At 45.9% G+C, this 19,805-nt stretch overlaps 1 protein-coding gene and 2 pseudogenes across 1 annotated transcript; all 3 read left to right on the plus strand.

The window, feature by feature from the left end:
* ORNANAV1R-PS3258 (vomeronasal 1 receptor ornAnaV1R-ps3258 pseudogene) lies at positions 3,756-4,685 on the plus strand (annotated as a pseudogene).
* On the plus strand, positions 3,756-4,685 carry ORNANAV1R3165 (vomeronasal 1 receptor ornAnaV1R3165). The gene is given in 1 exon segment (NM_001253557.1): positions 3,756-4,685. A coding segment is annotated over 1 exon segment (930 nt).
* ORNANAV1R-PS3968 (vomeronasal 1 receptor ornAnaV1R-ps3968 pseudogene) lies at positions 9,044-9,920 on the plus strand (annotated as a pseudogene).

Here is a 19,805-nt window from a genome sequence, read left to right on the forward strand (position 1 = left end):
CACTGTTCTAATCTCAGGGGTAGACACAAGATAATCAGGTTAGACACAGTTCATGTACCACATGAAAAAAATGCATACATTCAATTCCCATTTTGCAGATGAGGAAATTGAGGCCCTGACAAATTGAGCAACTTTCCCAAGGTCCCACAGCAAACAGCTGATGGAGCTGGGATTAGAATCCAGGTAAAAACCCATTCCCTTCACCTGGCTCTTCTTACCCTGTCTCCATACCTTTCTCTCCTTTCCCCTTCTATCCTTTATCCACTCCATATTTTCCCTTAATTCCTCTCCCTTTGCTCTCTCTTGGATCCTCTCGTATTTCCTGCTCCCCCTTTTTAATCTCTTTCCTTGTCCTGTCTCTTTTTCTTCCCATGACCCTTCTCTCTATCTCCTCCTCTCCTTTTTCTCTTTTACTCCCTGTCTCTTATTACTCCCTTCTCCTTTCTCTTCTCTTTTTCACCTCCTGCCCCTTCTCTCTTACTCTCCCGAGCCTGTCTTCCTTTCACCCCCAGTCATGTCTCTCTTTTTCCCTTTTCCCTTTCCCTTTCCATTCTCCTTTTCTTTTTTCTCCTTCATCTTTCCCACCCCTTCTCGACACAGCTCCTTTCATTCTTTCTGGCCTCATCCCCCCGGCCACCTACTTGGAAAGGCAGGAAGACAACAGAGCTTTTCTTGTTCCCCAAAAACCCACCCTGCTGTGAGCCCACCCTGAAGCCAAGAAGAATGTAGCCCATGTCTCCTTTCTGCTCACAGGCTGGTTTCAGTGACTGAGCGTGCTCAGTGAGCTCTCTCTCTCCTCTGGTGTCCAAGGGTCACTATTCATCATTCGTCCTCCTCCCCTCCACCATTTAACCCAGGAGGTGGAGCAGAAAAGAGGCCAGCCTCAACTCCCACACGCAGTGGTCCCTTCAGCTCTCACAAAATCCATTGTCTCGAGAGAAGAGACTGAGAGTCCCCCAGGCCTCCTCCCATGTCTCCTTTACATATTCCCAAGGATCGTCTTTCCTGATTCCAATCTGGAGAGTTCCAGGCCTTCCTTGCTGAACTAGGGGCAAATTTCCGGCATTGTCCGGGAGAAGACTGAATTGGGACAAAGTGAGATCTGGTAACGTTCTGAGTGGTTTGTGTAACCTTCCCTTTGGGAAATATGTTTGTCTGGGCCCATAAAGATAGTAGTCCTGAAATTACTGAGGCATTCAAATTAATGAATTAGAGTTTCTGTTTCTCTCTTCCTCTCTCTGTCATTCCCAATCTCCCTCTACCTCTCTCTCTCTTCTTCGTTTCTCCACTTCTTTGTTTCTCTCTGTCATTTTCTGACTGTCTCTCCATTTGTCTCTGTCTCTCTCTGTATCTGTCTCTCTCTATTAGGTCTCTCTGACTCTCTTCCTGCCTCTGTCTTTCCATCTCTCTTTGTCTCTCTCTCTGTATCCCTGTCTGACACCCTCTCTATTTCTCTCTATATCCCTCTGTCATACTCTGTTTCTGTCTCTACTTCTGTCTCATTTTGTACATACCAAAAATGTATTTATATACATTGAAACACTTCTCCCCACCGGACTGTAAGCTTGGTGTGGGCAGGGAAGCTATCAACTGCATCATACTCCCCCAAGTGCTTATTACCGTGTATTACAAGTATGTACTCAATGAATACCACTGATGGATTGATTTCTGTCCCTCTCTACCTCTCCCTTTCCATCTGTCCCTTCCTGACTTATGTCTCTTATCTCTCTATGACTCTTTCTGTCTCTCATTCATTCATTCATTCATTCATTCATTCAATAGTATTTATTGAGCGCTTACTATGTGCAGAGCACTGTACTAAGCGCTTGGAATGTACAAATCGGTAACAGATAGAGACAGTCCCTGCCCTTTGATGGGCTTACTGTCTAATCGGGGGAGACAGACAGGAACAATGTCAATAAATAGAATCAAGAGGAAGAACATCTCATTAAAACAATAGCAAATAAATATTATCAGGGTGATGTACATCTCTTTAACAAAATAAATAGGGTAATGAAGATATATACAGTTGAGCGGACGAGTACAGTGCTGAGGGGTGGGGATGGGAGAGGGGGAGGAGCAGAGGGAAAGGTCGGAGAAGAGGGATTAGCTGCGGAGAGGTGAAGGGGGGCTAGAGGGAGCAGAGGGAAAAGGGGAGCTCATTCCGGGAAGGTCTCCTGGAGGAGGTGAGCTTTAAGTAGGGTTTTGAAGAGGGGAAGAGAATTAGCTTGGTGGAGGTGAGGAGGGAGGGCATTCCAGGACCGCGGGAGGACGTGGCCCAGGGGTCGATGGTGGGATAGGCGAGAGCAGGGGACGGTGAGGAGGTGGGCGGCAGAAGAGCAGAGCGGGCGGGGTGGGCAGTAGAAAGAGAGAAGGGAGGAGAGGTAGGAAGGGGCAAGGTGATGGAGAGCCTTGAAGCCTAGAGTGAGAAGTTTTTGTTTTGTGCGGAGGTTGATAGGCAACCACTGGAGGTTTTTAAGAAGTGGAGTGACATGCCCAGAGTATTTATGCAGGAAGATGAGCCGGGCAGCAGAGTGAAAAATAGACTGGAGCGGGGAGAGAGAGGAGGAAGGGAGATCAGAGAGAAGGCTGACACAGTAGTCCAGCCAGGATATTACGAGAGCCTGTACCAGTAAGGAAGCCGTTTGGGTGGAGAGGAAAGGGTGGATCTTGGCGATATTATAAAGGTGAGACCGGCAGGTCTTGGTAACAGATCGGATGTGTGGGGTGAACGAGAGTGCCGAGTTAAAGATGACATCGAGGATGCGGGCCTGAGAGATGGGAAGGATGGTCGTACCATCCACGGTGATAGGGAAGTCTGGGAGAGGGCCGGGCTTGCGAGGGAAGATGAGGAGCTCAGTTTTGGTCATGTGGAGTTTTAGGTGGCAGGCAGACATCCAGGTAGAAACGTCCTCGAGGCAGGAAGAGATACGAACCTGAAGGGAGGGGGAGAGGACGGGGCAGAGATGTAGATCTGTGTGTCATCTGCATAGAGATTATAGTTGAAGCCGTGAGAGTGAACGAGTTCACCCGGGGAGTAAGTGCAAATGGAGAAAAGAAGAGGGCCAAGAACTGACCCTTGAGGAGCTCCAACAGTTAGAGGATGGGAGGGGGAGGAGGAGCCTGCGAAGGAGACCGAGAATGACCGGCCAGAGAGATAAGATGCTCACTTTGTCTCTTTCTGACTTGGTTTCACTCCCTCCCACCTCCTGTTTCACCAACTCTGTCTCTCTGGTTCTCTGAGGTGAATTCGCTCATCACAAGGTAGAGCACTCACTTGGCCTGGGAGAGGTGGCGGGATTGTTGCCCAGATTCTCCTTGTGGATCAATTTCCCCCATCTAGACCAAGATCATTATGGGCAGAGAACGTCTCCTAATTCTGTTGGATTGGTTTATTCATTCGATTGTATTTATTGAGCGCTTACTGTGTACAGAGCTCTTAGTACATACTAAGCACTTGGAAAGTACAAGTCGGTAACAGAGACAATCCCTACCCAACAAGGGGCTCACAGGTTAGAAATGGTACTCTCCCAAGCACTTAGTACTTAATAAATACAATTGATTGATTGTGGGATTTCTGTCTCTCCATCTTCCCCCCATTCCCTGTTCTTCTCTCTCTTTCTGACTCTGTCTCTCTGTCGCTTCCTTTACCTCTGTCTCTCTCTCTGTCTCAGTGTATATCTGTATCCCTCTGGTTCTCTTGTTTCCTAGGTTTTGCTACTAGAGGTCTCTTCTGATAGTGTGGAGTGAAGAGAATGGATGCCAGTGAGGTTGTCTATGGGACCGTCTTTCTATTACAGATTGTATTTGGGGTATCGGGGAACGTGTTCCTCCTCCTGGTTTATACTCGGGTGGTCTCCACCAGACACCAGCTGAATCCACCAGACCTGATCCTGGCCCACCTGGCCCTGGCCAACACCATGGCCCTTCTCAGCAGGGGGATCCCCGACATCCTGTCAGCTTGGGGAGTGAGGAATTTCCTGGATGACATTGGGTGCAAAATCCTCTTATACCTCTACCGAGTGGCCCGGGGTCTCGCCATCTGCACCACCTGCCTCCTGAGCCTCTTCCAGGCTGTCATCATCAGTCCCGGCACCTCCCGGTGGGCGAGAATCAAAACTCGATTACACAAGTACATCCTCCCCTCTTGCCTATTCTCCTGGATCTTCAATCTATTGATTGACATGTCTACACCGATAGTCGTTACAGGCCCCCAGAACAGCACCAGCGTAAACAGAGTCATCCTCTTGAAATACTGCTCCTCCATAAGTGTCAGCACAGTCACAAAACTGGTCAATGCGGTGGTCCTCTCCCTCCGTGATCTGTTCTTCATGGGACACATGAGTGCGGCCAGCGGCTACATGGTGTTTGTTCTGCACAGACACCACCGGCAGGTCCGGCACCTCCACGGGCCCAGCCGCTCACCCAGGACGATGCCCGAGGTCCAAGCAGCCAAGAGAGTCATTGCCCTGGTTACCCTCTATGTCCTTCTCTATGGACGGGATACAATCACCCTTAGTTTATTATTTAATATGAAGAAAATTTCCTTTCTCATTCTTAATAGCAACAACATTATGTCCTTCACTTTCTCAGCTGTCAGTCCATTTCTGATGATTCTTAGTGACAGGAGGGTGAGAGTGTTCTGGAAAAGGGATTCTCATATCCTCAACGGGGATCCCACTTAGGGTCTTGATAAATGGTGCATGTCCAATGGGGGATTCGGGTATTTGGGGAATGGGAGAATCATAGAGCTTGGCTGGAAAGGTTAGAGACACCCGGTCCTGCAAGTCTCATTCTTCTGGATCCTGGAGACCTTCACATCCACTAAGCCAGCTTCCATGTCTGTATGTGTTTGTGACACAGAAAGAGAATTTCCTGGGGTACTGGGGCCCTACTCTAAGTTTCCCCATCTCTTCCCATCAAACAACTCTTGTTAGTTCAGAGAGTCATTGGTTAAGGGAAGGGGCAGGCCCAGGACAGGGGAAGCAGCCAGTAGCAGAGGGGGGTAGTTCAAGTCTGTCAGATCTATCAGCATTCCCATGATGCATGTTATTGGTTAAGAGGACTGGGCTGGGGAGTGTGAACACCTTTTTTCAATGGTATTCGTTAAGCGCTTATTATGTGCCAGGCATCTACTGAGCACTGAAGTATGTACAAGATAATCAAGTTGGACACAGTCCATTTCCCACATGGGGCTCACAGTCTTAATCCCCATTTCACTGGTGAGGTAACTGAGGCAAAAGAGAAGTTGAGTGAACTGCCCAAGCTCACACAGCAGATCATTGGAGGAGCTGGGATTAGAACCCAGTTCCTTCTTTCTCCAAGGCTCATGCTCGATCCACTAGGCCGCACTGCATCTCTGTGCAAACTAATTAACTCTCTTCCCCTCTTCAAAACCCTACTGAGAGCTCACCTCCTCCAAGAAACCTTCCCAGACTGAGCTCTTCCTTTCCCTCTGTTCCTTATCCACTCCCCATTCTCCCTTCTCCCGCCCTCTGCTCTTCCCCCTTCCCCTTCCTACAGCACTTGTGCATCTTTGTATATATTATTTATTACTCTATTTGTTTTGTTGATGATGTATATATGATGCTATGATGCTATTTATCTTGATGATACTGACGTCAAGTTATCTGTTTTGTTGTCTGTCTCTCCCATTTAGACTATGATACCATTGTTGGGCAGGGATTGTCTCTTTCTGTTGCCAAATTGTATATTCCAGCGCTTAGTACAGTGCTCTGCACATAGTAAGCACTCAATAAATGCGATTGAATGAATGAATACTTCTGGTTCTGCCACTTGTCTCCTGTGTGACCTGGTGCAAGTCATTTCACTTCTCTGTGCCTCAGTTACCTCATCTGTAAAATGGGGATTAAGACTGTGAGCCCCATGTGGGACAGGGACTGTGTAAAATCTGATTAGTTTGTGTATACCCCAGCACATAGAAGACTGTAAGCAAGCTCTTATCAAATACCATCATCATTATTACCTTGTCTTACTGATCTCCTACTGCAAACCAACCCATACACTTCACTCTTGTAACACCAACTTGCCTTGTGTACTTTGATCCCATCTTTTGTGGTGCTGTCCCCTTGCCCGTGTCCACCCTCTGGCCTGCAACTCCCTCCTGCTTCATATACAAAAGACCACCTCCCTTCCTCCCTATCCTCAAAGCTCTCCTAAAATCACATTTCCTCCAAGAGGCCTTTCCCAAATAAGCTCTTATTTCGCACACTTCCCCTATTTTCTGTGTCACCTACGCTCCTGGATCTGTACCTTTAAGCATTTGATATTCACCCCACTCCCAGTCCCACATCACTTTTGCACATATTCTTTTATGTTGTCATCTTCCCTACCTGAAATTTGTATCAGTCCCTCTCGGGGTCGCACTGGAGAGTTTCCATTACTCCAATCATTCATTCATTCAATCGTATTTATTGAGCGCTTACAATGTGCAGAGCATAGTAAGCTTGGAATGTACAATTTGGCAACAGATAGAGACAATCCCTGTCCAACAACCAGCTCACAGTCTAAACTGGGAAGACAGACAATAAAACAAAGCAGAACAAGTAGCCCGGCATCAATATCATCAAGAAAAATAAAATCATAGATATACTCACATCATTAACAAAATAAATAGAGTGATAAATAATATATGCACTAGTGCTGTGGGGAGGGAAAGAGGGAAGAGCAGAGGGAGGGAGTAGGGGGAAGGGAGGGAGTAGGGGTAATGTTGTTCAATGTCTGTGTCCCCATCTAGATTGTATGTTCCTTGCAGGGAAGGGTCGTTTCTACCAGTCTGTTGTATAATACTCTCCCAACCACATAATGCAGTGTTCATCACACAGTAGTTGCTTAATAAATACCATTGGTGATTAGATTGGCTGATTTAGTGCTTGGTCACTCCTCTCTTTTGGAAACACCGGTACCCTTGGTTTCCCTATCATAGTTATCTTCTCTTTCTCCTATCTCTGTCCCCACTAATTCTCATTGTCAGCCACTGACTCTCCTTCTTTCTCCCCCCTCATAACCACAGGTGACCCACAAAGCCGGTATACTGGGTTTCCTATATTTTCACTGTACACTGGATTGGAGAATTCATCCATTCACGTGATTGGTGCTACCCTGCTATGCGGAAGATTCCCATATCCATATTATAAGCTCCAGTCTCTCTCTAACCCCTGCTATGGGGATAGGCGAAACCGAGGAATGGTGAGGAGGTGGACGGCAGAGGAGCAGAGCGTGCGGGGTGGGCAGTAGAAAGAGAAGGGAAGAGAGGTAGGAAGGGACAAGGTGATGGAGAGCCTTGAAGCCTAGAGTGAGAAGTTTTTGTTTTGAGCGGCGGTTGATCGGCAACCACTGGAGGTTTTTAAGAAGGGAAGTGACATGCCCAGAGCGTTTCTGCAGCAAGATGAGCCAGGCAGCGGAGTGAAGAATAGACTGGAGCGGGGAGAGAGAGGAGGAAGGGAGATCAGAGAGAAGGCTGACACAGTAGTCTAGCCGGGATATTACGAGAGCCTGTACCAGTAAGGTAGCCGTTTGGGTGGAGAGGAAAGGGCGGATCTTGGCGATATTATAAAGGTGAGACCGGCAGGTCTTGGTAGCTGATCGGATGTGTGGGGTGAACGAGAGAGATGAGTCAAAGATGACACCGAGGTTGCGTGCCTGAGAGATGGGAAGGATGCTCGTACCATCCACAGTGATAGGGAAGTCGGGGAGAGGACCGGGCTTAGGAGGGAAGATGAGGAGCTCAGTTTTGGTCATGGTTTTGGTCCACCCACACTACTATCAGGATGATCCAAGCACTTATCATATCATGCTTCAACTACTGTTTCGACCTCCAACTTGACTTCCCTGTCCCTACTTTTCCCCTCTCTAGTCCATATTTCACACGGCTGTCCAGATCATTTCCCTAGAAAAATTCACCCATCTCTCCCCACTCCTTAAAAACCTTCAATACTTACCCATTCACCTCTGCAAGAAACAGAAACTTCTTACCTTAATCAGCTCTTAACTACCTTACTTGCTGATCTCTTCTTATTACTATCACCGTTTCAAGTACTTTTTGAGTACTTACTCTGAGTCAAGCACTGTTCTACTCACTGGGGGAGAAATATATGAATCTAGTTGGACATAATCGGGGTCTCACATGGGGCTCAAAGTCTGAGTAGTCATAATCCAACAAATACACTTCACTCCTCTAACACTAACTGACTCCACTCCAACTCCTCTTTTGCAATGCACACTCCTTGCCCATTTCCTCCCTCTGGCCTGGAACATCCTCCCCTTTCTCATCTCACAGACCACCACTCTCCTTAGCTTCAGAGCCATCCTAAAATCACACCTCCCCCAAGAGACCTTCCCCTACTATGACTTAATTTCTCTTATTCACTCCGCCTTCTATATCCCCTATGCCTTTAACCCTAGACTTCCTAGACACTTGAGATTCACACTACCTTCATCCTGACTGCACTTATGTACATATATTCATACCCTGTCATTTGCCCTAGCTATAATTTATTTCACTGTCTTTCTTCCCCACTAAACTGAAAGCTTCTTGTGGGCAAGAGTTCAACTCATATGGATTGTACTCTCCCAATAGCATAGTACAGTGTCTTACGCACAAGAAGTCTTCAATAAATACCACTGACTGAGAGATTAATTTCCCACTCTCATTCTCCATCCTTCTCTTTCTTTTTCTCTTTCCTTTCTTATTCTCTTCCTACTCGTTTTCCCTTCCTTTGTTTCATTTCTTAGTTTCTGTTCCTCTCTCTTACTCTTAGGGCTCTTTGTCCACGTATCACTTTTTCTCTCCTCCTTCCTACTCTCTCCTCCCTTTTTATTTCTCACTCTATTCATCTTGCTCTGGCCCCTGTTCTCTTTCCCTCTCCCTTTCTCTCCCTCTCCCTATCTCTATCATTCCCTCTTTCCCTCCCTCTCTCTCACACACTTGATCTATTTTTTCTCTTCCCCTTTCTCTTTCACTCTCTCCTACCTTTAGGAGGCCTCCTCTTCTTCAGACTGAGAACCCTTACGAATGGACGTCCGTGACATTTCCTTTGGGACTCTGCTGCTGTTACAGACCAGCACTGGGTTGTTAGTAAATGTCTTCCTCCTCCTGTTTTATACTCACATGATCTCCTTCAGTCACAAGATCAGCTCCTCAGACTTGATCTACACTCACTTGGCCCTGGCCAACACCATCATTTTTTTCACCTATGGAATCTCAGAATTTCTGGATGGGGAGGAAAAAATTTCTTGGATGGGATAGGATGTAAAATCATCTTATATATTTACCGGGTGTCCTGGGGTCTTGTCATCTGCACCACTTGTTTCTTGAGCATCTTCCAGACGCATCAGCATCACCATCACCATCAGCATCACCATCACCATCAGCCCCAGCACCTCCCAGTGGTCATGGCTCAAGGCTAAATTACCCAAGTGTATTGTCCCCCGCTTGGTCTTTTTCTGAGTGCTCAATTTGCTGATCGACATTAATACACTGATATATGCGACCGTCTCCCGGAACAGCACCACCGTTCGTATTACATATGATCTTAATTATTGTTCAATAATCATTCTTCATACGGAGGTTGCCTTGGTAAATGCTATTTCCCTTTCTGGCCGTGATCTTTTATTTGTAGCGATCACGAGCGTGGCCAGCGGCTACATGGTCACTGTTCTGCACAGGCACCACCGGCAGGTCCGACAGCTCCACGGGGCCGGCTACTCCCCTAGACAGATGCCTGAGGTCCGAGCGGCCAAGAGGGTCATCATCCTGGTCACCCTCTATTTCCTCCTTTATGGCCGCCAGTCCATCATGTTCAGTGTTTTAGTCAACAGGAAAGAAAAGTCTCCTCTGCTGGTGAAAGCCCACCAGCTTTTGGCATTCACCTTCTCATCTGTCTGTCCATTCCTGGTGATTTGCAGTGACCGGAGATGAGAATATTCTGGAAAAGGGAATCCCCTTTGCACAAAATGCCTTAGAAGCCGCCTGTCCTCCCTCTGTGATCTCCTGAGCTGGAAGTGACCAGATTTCCTGATTCGGGTCTATCCATACAGAAGGGGGAAACCGCCAGGAGCCATTCCAAGGACTGGCAGAGACAGCAGCTGTGGAGGAAGTTGTAGCTTTCACATAAAAGGTGAACTCTGCCGTCCCCACCTCCCTTTAATTACTAGACTGGAAGGGCAAGTTCTGGAGAAGCCATGCAAAAGTGGGAATGGCTGCCACTGCTCTGATGTTATCAGTCAGATTTCCCTGACCGCACACTTCTGCCTTTCAATGTCCAATCTGGTTGTTCCGATTAGGTCCTGTCCATGAGATCCATCTAATCATCTTTAGATACTGTTCCCTCACTAACTCTTAAATTTATCTGTCCAACTTCACTCTTCTCACCTGCTCTCTGTCTCACACATCCACTCCCTGAAAATTCACTCATTCAGTCATGTTTACTGAGCACTTACTATGTGCAGAGCACTGTACTAAGCACTTGGGAGAGTACAATACAACAATAAACAGACACATTCCCTGCCCCCAATGAGCTCACCTTCTAGAGGGGGGAGCTAGACATCAGTAGAAATAAATTAATTACAGATATATACATAAGTGCTGCGGGGCTGAAAGGGGGTTAGGACAAAGGGAGAAAATCAGGGCAATGCAGAAGGGAGTGGAAGAAGAGGAAAGGGAATCTGTCCTGTTCCTTGTCAGAGACCTACGATCTGTTAACCTGCCTTGTTTCGATGCAAAACTTGATGCTCTCAATTACTCTCTCCCCTTTCAAAGCCTTATTGAAGGCACATCTCGTCTAAGAGACTTTCCCAAACTAAGCCCTCTTTCACTTTTCTTTCACTAGACTTCTGCAATGTCCTGACTTGTTCTCTTTATTCATACCTTCTCCCAGCCTCATAGCACTTATGTACGTATCTGTAATTATATTTATTTATATTCATGTTCATCTCCCCCTCTAGACTTTAAGCTCATTGCAGACAGGGAATGTGTCCATTATATTGTGATATTATACTTTCCCAAGCGCTTAGTATGGTGATCTATACACAGTAAGGACTCAACAAATAAGATTGCCTGACTGATTGTTTTCTGCACTGAACTAAACGCCCTTGCTCCATTTTTCCTCCACTGATCTTCTACTGTAAGAATATGCTTTAACAAAGGAAAGGTGATGTATGTCAGTCCATTAACAGAACTCGGGAAAGCCAGGTTTACTTAAGAATGTAAGGCAGAATGCCAGGAGTGCAGATAAATATGTAAGTCAGAACACCAGGAGTAAGATGAAAAGCTAGGTTTGTGAAATATTGAGCAAGAACCCATTACACACCCTGAGTAAAACCGGTTGAGACCAGGAGATGGGGGACCCCTCCAGAGAGCAATGGACTGCAGGCCACCCAAGAAACCAATCACAGAAGGATGCAGATGGAGGAAGGGAACCCACAGCAGAAAGAATACCGGACCTGAGGGTAGGTGTATCCAAGTGAATAGATTGTATCGGTCAATATGACTCTCTTCAGTTGACGCTGTATCTGATAGAGATCACCTATTGGATCACGACTGATGTTATATTCCTCCCTCATATGTTGGTAATGAACTGGAATCACTGATTCTGAGTATTTCCTCATTGTAGCCTTGTGGTGTCCTGATTGTCACTTCTGAATGCCATCTCAGTGTGGATGTACAGCATCGGCCCTAAGGGGATAATATCTCCGGAGGTTAATACGTTCCACCAACCCACAGCCCTCGGTCACAACCACAATATACATCCTCAGCTCCTCTCAACAAGAATCAGATTGCGCTTGGCAGAAATCCAGACACGAGGCCAACCTTACCCATCACAACTTTATCCATTCCTGTTCTAACTCTGCCCTCTCCCTGACCTGACAATAATATTTCTCCATCCTCACTGACTCCAGTGCCCATGAAACTCCCTCGCCCAACTCCCTATTCCTTCACCCCATCTTTTGCCCCTCATCACCTAGCCACCGCATTAACAGATAAAATTTGCCAATATCAGGCACAATCTCTCTAAACTCTTCCTTGCTCCACTCCAGTCCCTCCAACCTCTTGCCCCTTCTTCGACTCTCTCATCTTTATTAGAATCTCTAGAAGAGATTGCCAGTCTCCTCTCAAAATCTACCTCCTCTATCTGCACCTTCAACCCCATTCCTTAGCACTCTATCAAATCACTTGCCAATTTTCCCTTCCTTCATCATCATCTTGAACGTTTCATCTTCTAATGGCTCCTTTCTTACTCCTTTCAAACATGATCATGTACTTCCTTTCCTGAAAAAAAATCAGCACTTAGCCCATGGCTTCATCCAGTTGTCGTCCCACCTCTCAAAACTCCTTGAGTGAGTTCTTACACCCACTACCTCCACTTTCTCTCCTCTAATTCTTTCTTTTTGACCCCCTCCAATCTGGCTTCCTCTCCCTTTGTGGGAAAAGGGAGATTTATAGTACCCTGGTGGCCCAGTACAACTGGCTCAACTCTTTCTGAATCTTTCTTTGACCCTCAACAAAGTCAACAGGATACTCACACTTCTCAGCGTGTATATGCATATTCTTCCACTTTCCTATTTCCCCCTTTGGTAATTTATTTCAGTATATGTCTCACCCTCTAAACTATAAGTCCCTTATGGGCAGGAATCATGTCTACCAACTCTTTTCTATCATATCCTCCAAAGTGCTTAATACAGAGATCATCACACAAAATCTGCTCAGTAGATACCATTGACTGATTAATTCATTCCTTGATTGGTCACTTATCTCTCCTGGAAACACTAAACAACCTTGTTTTCCCTAGTTTAGTTCTCTCCTGATTGTTCTATCTCTCTCCCCACTCGTCAGTATCAGGCAGTGAATCACCTTTCAGCTCTCACCCCAGAACCAGTGTGACTTGCAAAGCATGGTTTTCCCATGCTTCTACTCAGGACATGATTGTATAATTCATCTATTCTTGTGATTTTTTTTTTGTAAACTTTAATGGTATTTGTTAAGTGCTTACTTTGTGCCAGGCACTAGTCTAAGCATCAGGGTAAATGCAAGCTAATGAGGTTGGACACAGTCCGTGTCCCACCTGGGGCTCCCAGCTTTAATCCCTGTTTTACAGATAAGGCCCACAGAAGTGAAGTGACTTGCCCAGTGTCACCCAGCAGACAAGTGATGGAGCTGGTATTCGAATCCAGTCTTTCTGACTCTCAGGCTTATGCCCTCTCCACTAGATCATTCTGCTTCTCACTTGCTGCTATCAACCCTTTGGAGAAGACTTCTACGTGCATATCACAAGCTCCGACCTCACTCCTGCTATGGGGTCTGTCATCTATGGTGCTGAGGGAGCTGAACCCAGGACTGGAGAATCTGTGTCCATGTATGACACTGGGTGTGAGAGTGTCAGACACACACTAGAGACCCAGGCTTAACTCCTGGCTGAACCAGACACAGCGAGGGAGCTAGGATGTCCCTGGTGCTGCAGGATAATAAGCGCTTAACAAATACCATAATTATTATTATATATTCTGCCTCAGCCATGTTCTTTTAGAGTTTCCCTCCCAGACAGCAGGAGTGACAGAGACAGGTGAGTAGGATAAAGCTTTCAATCTGTCAGTGTGGTTTTAAGGTCGGTTCTGAATGGGGAAGATTCAATGGGAGAAGGATTTTTTATGCTGAGCTCAGTGAGTGATGGTGGAATTGTTTGACAATGGGACGATGGGAGTGAAACAGGGGATGAGCCTCTGGCCCAGGAGAAGTGGAGAGGAGATGGGAGCAGTGATCAGAGGGGAAAGTTAATAATGATGATGATGGTGATGATGATAACAATAATAATAATACTTGTTAAGTGCTTGCTGTGTGCCAGGCACTGTTCTAAGTCCTGGGGTGGATACAAGTTAATCAGGTTGGACACAGTCCCTGTCCCACATGGGGCTCACCCTCTTAATCCCCATTTTACAGATGAGGTGACTGAAGCCCAGAGAAGTGAAGTGACTTGTCTAAGTTTACACAGCAGACAAGTGAAAGAACTGGGAATAGAATCCAGGTTCTTCTGATTCCCAGGCCCTTGCTCTATCCACTAAGCCATGCTGCTTCTCCTGAAGGTTTATGCTGCATGATCCTCCCTGTTGCACCAGAATCACTAGCCCACTATCCTGACTCCAGTGGGGCAGTGATGGGTAGGGATGAACTGGCTAAACTGTTTTGAATCCCCAATCTCCTCCAAGCTCAGTCCCAACTCCAATCAGACTTCCTCTTCAAGTTGAGCCCTCCTGTCACAAGTCATCAAGACCTGGGTTTGGAGATCTGACACTCACCCTCGGTAATTAAACAGACCAGCCATGCCAACCAGTTAGAATACAAGTGTCTTCATTCTGCTGCCTGCATTCACAGTACCAGAGAAGTAGGAACCTATGCAAAGGACATGATCACTAATATTCCACCCACTGGCTTTTTGAAGCCACTCACTGTCATCTCGTTTATCCGGAAGATAAACGAGTTAAAGAAAAAGAAAACAAAGACGGAGAGAGAGAGAGAGAAAGATAAACCTGATATAACCTATTCCTGACGGTAATGCAGGTAAACACAGAGCACCAAATCCTTAAGGAAGCAGCATGGCTTAGTGACTAGAGCACGGGCCTAGAAGCGACATGGGCCTGAGGTGGTAAATCCATGGACACTTAGATCCAGATAGGGAAGAATGAAACAAATGGACTTATTGAGTTTTGCTATGAGAACTATGGCTTTAGAATATATATAAACATACAACAAAAGCTATGCAGTGTATAAAACATACCCAAACATCAAACACAAGGTATTACATGCCTTAGGGTCGTACAAGAAAAATTATTACATATTACAAACCCTAGAGTCCCAGTATCTCACCCCACTGTGGAGTCGTTCTATGCATACACCAACCTCTCACCCAGATGGACCTTTCCTCTCTAATACTCGGCTGGTCCCTTACCCTTAGACCGGGCATCCCCGGATGAGCCAAGATCACTCCGGGCTGTCCTAGCCTCCCCTCCAGCTTACAAGGAGCAGCAGTTAGCCCAGGTACACATAGCTTTTTTTGCGGGAGATGTGGAGGTGGAAGCTGGGTGTTCGCATTTCTCTGAGCAACTGGGTGAGTAAAGCATATCACCCTCATTTCTTGAAACAGATTGCCTGTCTGTAACGTATAACACCGAACCTCTTCCTTAGGGACCCTAATCAACATATCAGCATTTTTCATGGAATGGCAAGGCAGGGAAGGTTTCGGGGAATTTCGGTGAGATGGTCAGTCCCTGTTATGTGCAACCTTGGATCAATTCTGCAAAATTTGGCCTCTAACTACAATTCCTTCACTACCCATACGGAAACAACTAAAAGAATGTAACAATTCTTGGATTAAAGAGGAGACAGTAGTCTCTTCCAAAATGGAGTCAGTTTGGTTCGCTGTGGTCCAGCGACTGTGGACATGTCTCAGGCCAGTCAGAAGGACATGGGTACTAATCCCAGCTCTGCCATTTGTCAGCTTTGGGACCTTGGGCAAGTGACTTAATTTCTCTGGGTTTCATTTACCTCACCTGTAAAATGGAGATTAACTGTGAGCACTATGTGGGACAGGGACTGTGTCCAAAATAATTAATTTATATATACCCCAGTGCTTAGAACAGTTCCTGGGACATAGTACACACTAAACAAGTACCGTTATTATTATTATTATTATCCTTAGGGGACACACCTATAGGTCAGTTATGTGTGTTTCTAGCCCAAAGAGGGACACCCTAACTCTCTTATAGGACAACAGCAGAGGATACTCCATTTCTCAGTGAGTTTCTCATGGCATTACCAGTACTGACCATACCACACTCTGGTCCTGCTACAAAAAGCTGCCTCCTAGATGCTGATGGGAACGTTTACACTGAATATCAGCAATACAGTCGCAGGTTACACCCTTACTCTGTTGACAGCGCTTGTGAGGACCCAGCACTCTCCATTTTCTGGGTTCCTTGCATTTGCTTTCATTCATTCATTCATTCAGCTTTATTTATTAAGTGCTTACTGTGTGTGGAGCACTGTACTAAGTGCTTGGAAAGTACAGTTTAGTAATGGAGAGACTATACCTTCCCACACCAGGTTTACAGTCTAGAAGGGGGGAGACAGACATCAAAACAAGTAAACAGGCATCAATATAAATGAATAGAATTATAGATATATGCATATATATAAGTGCTATGGGGTGGGGAGGGGGAGGAAGAGCAGAGGAAGGGAGTCGAGGTGACGCAGAAGGGAGAGGGAGCTGAGGAAAAGGGCGGCTTAGTCTGGGAAGGCCTCTTGGAGGAGGTGAGCCTTCAATAAGGCTTTGAAGGAGTGAAGGGTGATCGGTGGATTTGAGGGGAGACAGCATTCCAAACCAAAGGTAGGATGTAGGCATAGGGTCGACGATGGGACAGGCGAGATCGAGGCACAGTGAGAAAGGTAGTGGCAGAGGAGCAGAGTGTGCAGACTGGGATGTAGAAGGAGAGAAGGAAGGTGAGGAAAGAAGGGGCAAAGTGATGACGAGCTCTGAAGCCAGTAGTGAGGAGATTTTGTTTATTATGGAGGTTGATAGGACATCACTGAAGATTTTAGAGGAGGGGGGTGACATGCCCAGTACGTTTTTGTAGAAAGATAATAATTATAATGGTATTTGTTAAGTGCTTACTATGTGCCAAACATGGGTCTAAGCCCTGGGGGAGATAGCAGGTAATCAGATTGTCCCACTGGGGCTCACAGTCTTAATCCCCATTTTACAGAGGAGATAACTGAGGCACAGAGAAGCTAAGTGACTTGCCCTAAGTTACACAGCTGTTAAGTGGCAGAGCTGGGATTAGAACCCACGACCCCTGACTCCAAGCCCATGTACTTTCCACTAAGCCATGCCACTTCCAGGCAGCAGAGTGAAGTATGGACTGAAGTGGGGAGAGGCAGGGGGTTGGGAGGTCAGAAAGGAGGCTGATGTAGTAATCCAGTTGGGGCCGGATCAGTTATTGCACTAACATGGTAACTTTCAGCGATACGCCACTTCTCCTGTTTCTGTGTCCTTCCACTCACTATGACCAATACCAGTCGAGGGTTGTTCCACCAATCAGCTGACTGCAACAGTGGTTGTTATGTACTCTTCTCAAGCTAATAGAAACTCGGCTGACAAAACAGAATGGGTCCTGTAAAGTCCAGCCCATCTATTCACCTCAATCTAATTAACAATAATCATTCCTTCCTTGTACTTTGGAATGGCAGCCATGTCTGGTCTTCACAAGGCAGCCACCTGAGAGGTCTCTCACATTAGAATCAGGGAAGCCCCTGTAAGCCTAGGCCCAGAACCCTGTACATTGCAGCACCTGAGCTACAAACCCAGCAGGAGGCTCACAGGAGGATGTAGTACCTGCCCAATGATGTCTCAAATAATCACTGTCATATGTGTTAAGTGCTTACTATAAACCAAGCGCTGTATGAAGTGCTAGGGTATGAATAGGATAATCTTTTCAGACATAATCTCTGCCTAACATGAGACTCACAGTCTTAAGAAGGAGGAAGAACTGGTGTTTAATCCTTATTTTGCAAATGAAGAAACTGAAGCCCAGACAAGTTAATTGGCTAGCCCCAGATCAGACAGATGGCAAGTGGCAGAATCAAGATTAGAACCCATGTCTCCTGACTTGCAGGCAGAATACCGAAGAAACAGTAAAACTGTAATTTTTCACGCTGTATTTTGATCTACTTAGCTCTGTACATTTGTCCCAATAAAAGTTTCTCTTTTTCCCCTCTCGCTCTGCCTCTCTTTCCCTTTCCTGTCTTTCTCTCTTTCTAATTCTCTTCCTTTCTCTCACTTCTTCACTATTTCCCTCTCTCTTACTCTCCTCCCTCTTTCATTCTCTCTCTGGCTCTCTCTTTCTCTCCTTGCATAGTCTTTTTCTCTCTAAATACCTCCTCTCTCCCCTGCTTTCTTTCCCCCAAGTCTTCCTACCCAAAGCCTATCCTCCTGCAGACTTCGACATCACTGTATTAAACACCACCATAGCCCAACAGTCTAAGGCATTATCTACAATTCATCTCTCTCATTCAACGTACATATGCAAGATGCTATCAAATCCTGTCACTTTTACTTTTATAGCATCTCGAGAATCTACCCGTTTCCTTCCACCCAAACTGCTGCCACATTGATCCAAGCACTTATTATATCCTTCCATGACTTCTGCAGCAGCTTCCTCACTGCCTGCCCCGCCTCCCGCCTCTCCCCTCTGTAGTCCCTATATCACTCTGCTGCTCAGAGCTTGTGTCTTTCCATTCCTCAAAAGCCTTAAGTGGTTGCCGATCCACCTCTGCATCAAACAGAAATTCATTATCATTGGCTCCAGGGTTTTCAATCGGCTCACCTCCTCCTACCTTACCCTGCTAATCTTCTATTAATATTGTAATTACTATTGCTGTTATTACGGTACTTAATAAGCACTTTACTGTGTTTTAAGAACTCCTCTAAACTCTGGAGTGGGTACAAATTAATCAGACTGGATGTAATTTGTATCCCATATGGGGCTCACAGTCTTATGTAGTCATAACCTAAACCAGCTTCACTCCTCTAACATTAACCTATTCTCTAAACTCGGTCTCATCTTTTGCAGCTCTGACATTTTGCTCCTATCTCCTCTCTTGCCTAGAATGTCCTCCTCCTTTTCATCCAACAGACCACTACTTTTCCTATCCTCAAAGACATATGAGAGTCTCATCTCCCTTGAGAGACCTTTCTCAAGTAAAACCTTGTTTCCTGTAATCACCCTTTCTTCCGTGTCCCCTCTGCACTTACACCTGGACCCCCTAATAATAGTAATGATAATAATTACTGTGGTATTTGTTAAACACTTACTATGTGCCAGGCACTGAACTAAGCACTGGGATAGATATAAGCAAATTGGGTTGGGCACAGTCCCTGTCCCACATGGAACTCACAGTCTTAATCCCCATTTTACAGATGAGGTAACTAAGGCACAGAGCCGTTAAGTGACTTGCCCATAGCCACCCAGGAGACACAGATCAGAGCTGGGATTAGAACCCATAACCTTCTGTCTCTCAAACACATGCTTTCTCCATTATGCCATGCTGCTTCCCCAAGCACTTGATATTCACCTACTCCGTACTGCGAGTATGTACAATTACTTATTCCCTTCCATTACCAGAACAGTAATTTATTTCAATGTCTTTCTGCACCACTAGACTGAAAGTTCCTTCTGGGCAAGTAACGCAGCTACCAGCTCAGTAGTAGTGTGCATTTCCAAGGGCTTAACAGAGCGTTTTACAGAAAATAAACCCTCAATAAATACTTTTGATAGATTGAATGATTGATTTACGTCTCTCATTCTCCATCCCTCTCTTTTTTATCCTCTTTCCTCTTTCATTTTACTTCTGAATTATTTCCCTTCATCTGTTTCTTTTCACTGTTCCTTTCCTTCTCTCACTCTCCTCCTTCTTTCTGCCTCACATTTTCTTGCCTCCATTTCCCCTCTCTTCCTCTCTTTCTCTTTCTCTCTCTTTCTCTTCTCCCTCTTTCTCTGCCTTTCTACGTCCTCCTCTATGGGCGCCATTTTCTTTCTCTTTTCTCTCTCTCTTCTTTCTCTCCTCCCTATTTCTTTCTCATTGTATTACTCTAGTTACTTTTCTCATTCCCTCTCTCATTCCCCGTCCTTGCACCCTATTTCTCTTTCTTTCCTGCTCCAATTTCCCCCCTCTTCATTTCTATTATTCCACCTTCCCTCCCTCCCTCGCACACACTTTATCTATTTAACTGATAGAA

Source organism: Ornithorhynchus anatinus, unplaced genomic scaffold (assembly GCF_004115215.2).
Source record: "Ornithorhynchus anatinus isolate Pmale09 unplaced genomic scaffold, mOrnAna1.pri.v4 scaffold_225_arrow_ctg1, whole genome shotgun sequence".
NCBI lineage: Eukaryota > Metazoa > Chordata > Mammalia > Monotremata > Ornithorhynchidae > Ornithorhynchus > Ornithorhynchus anatinus.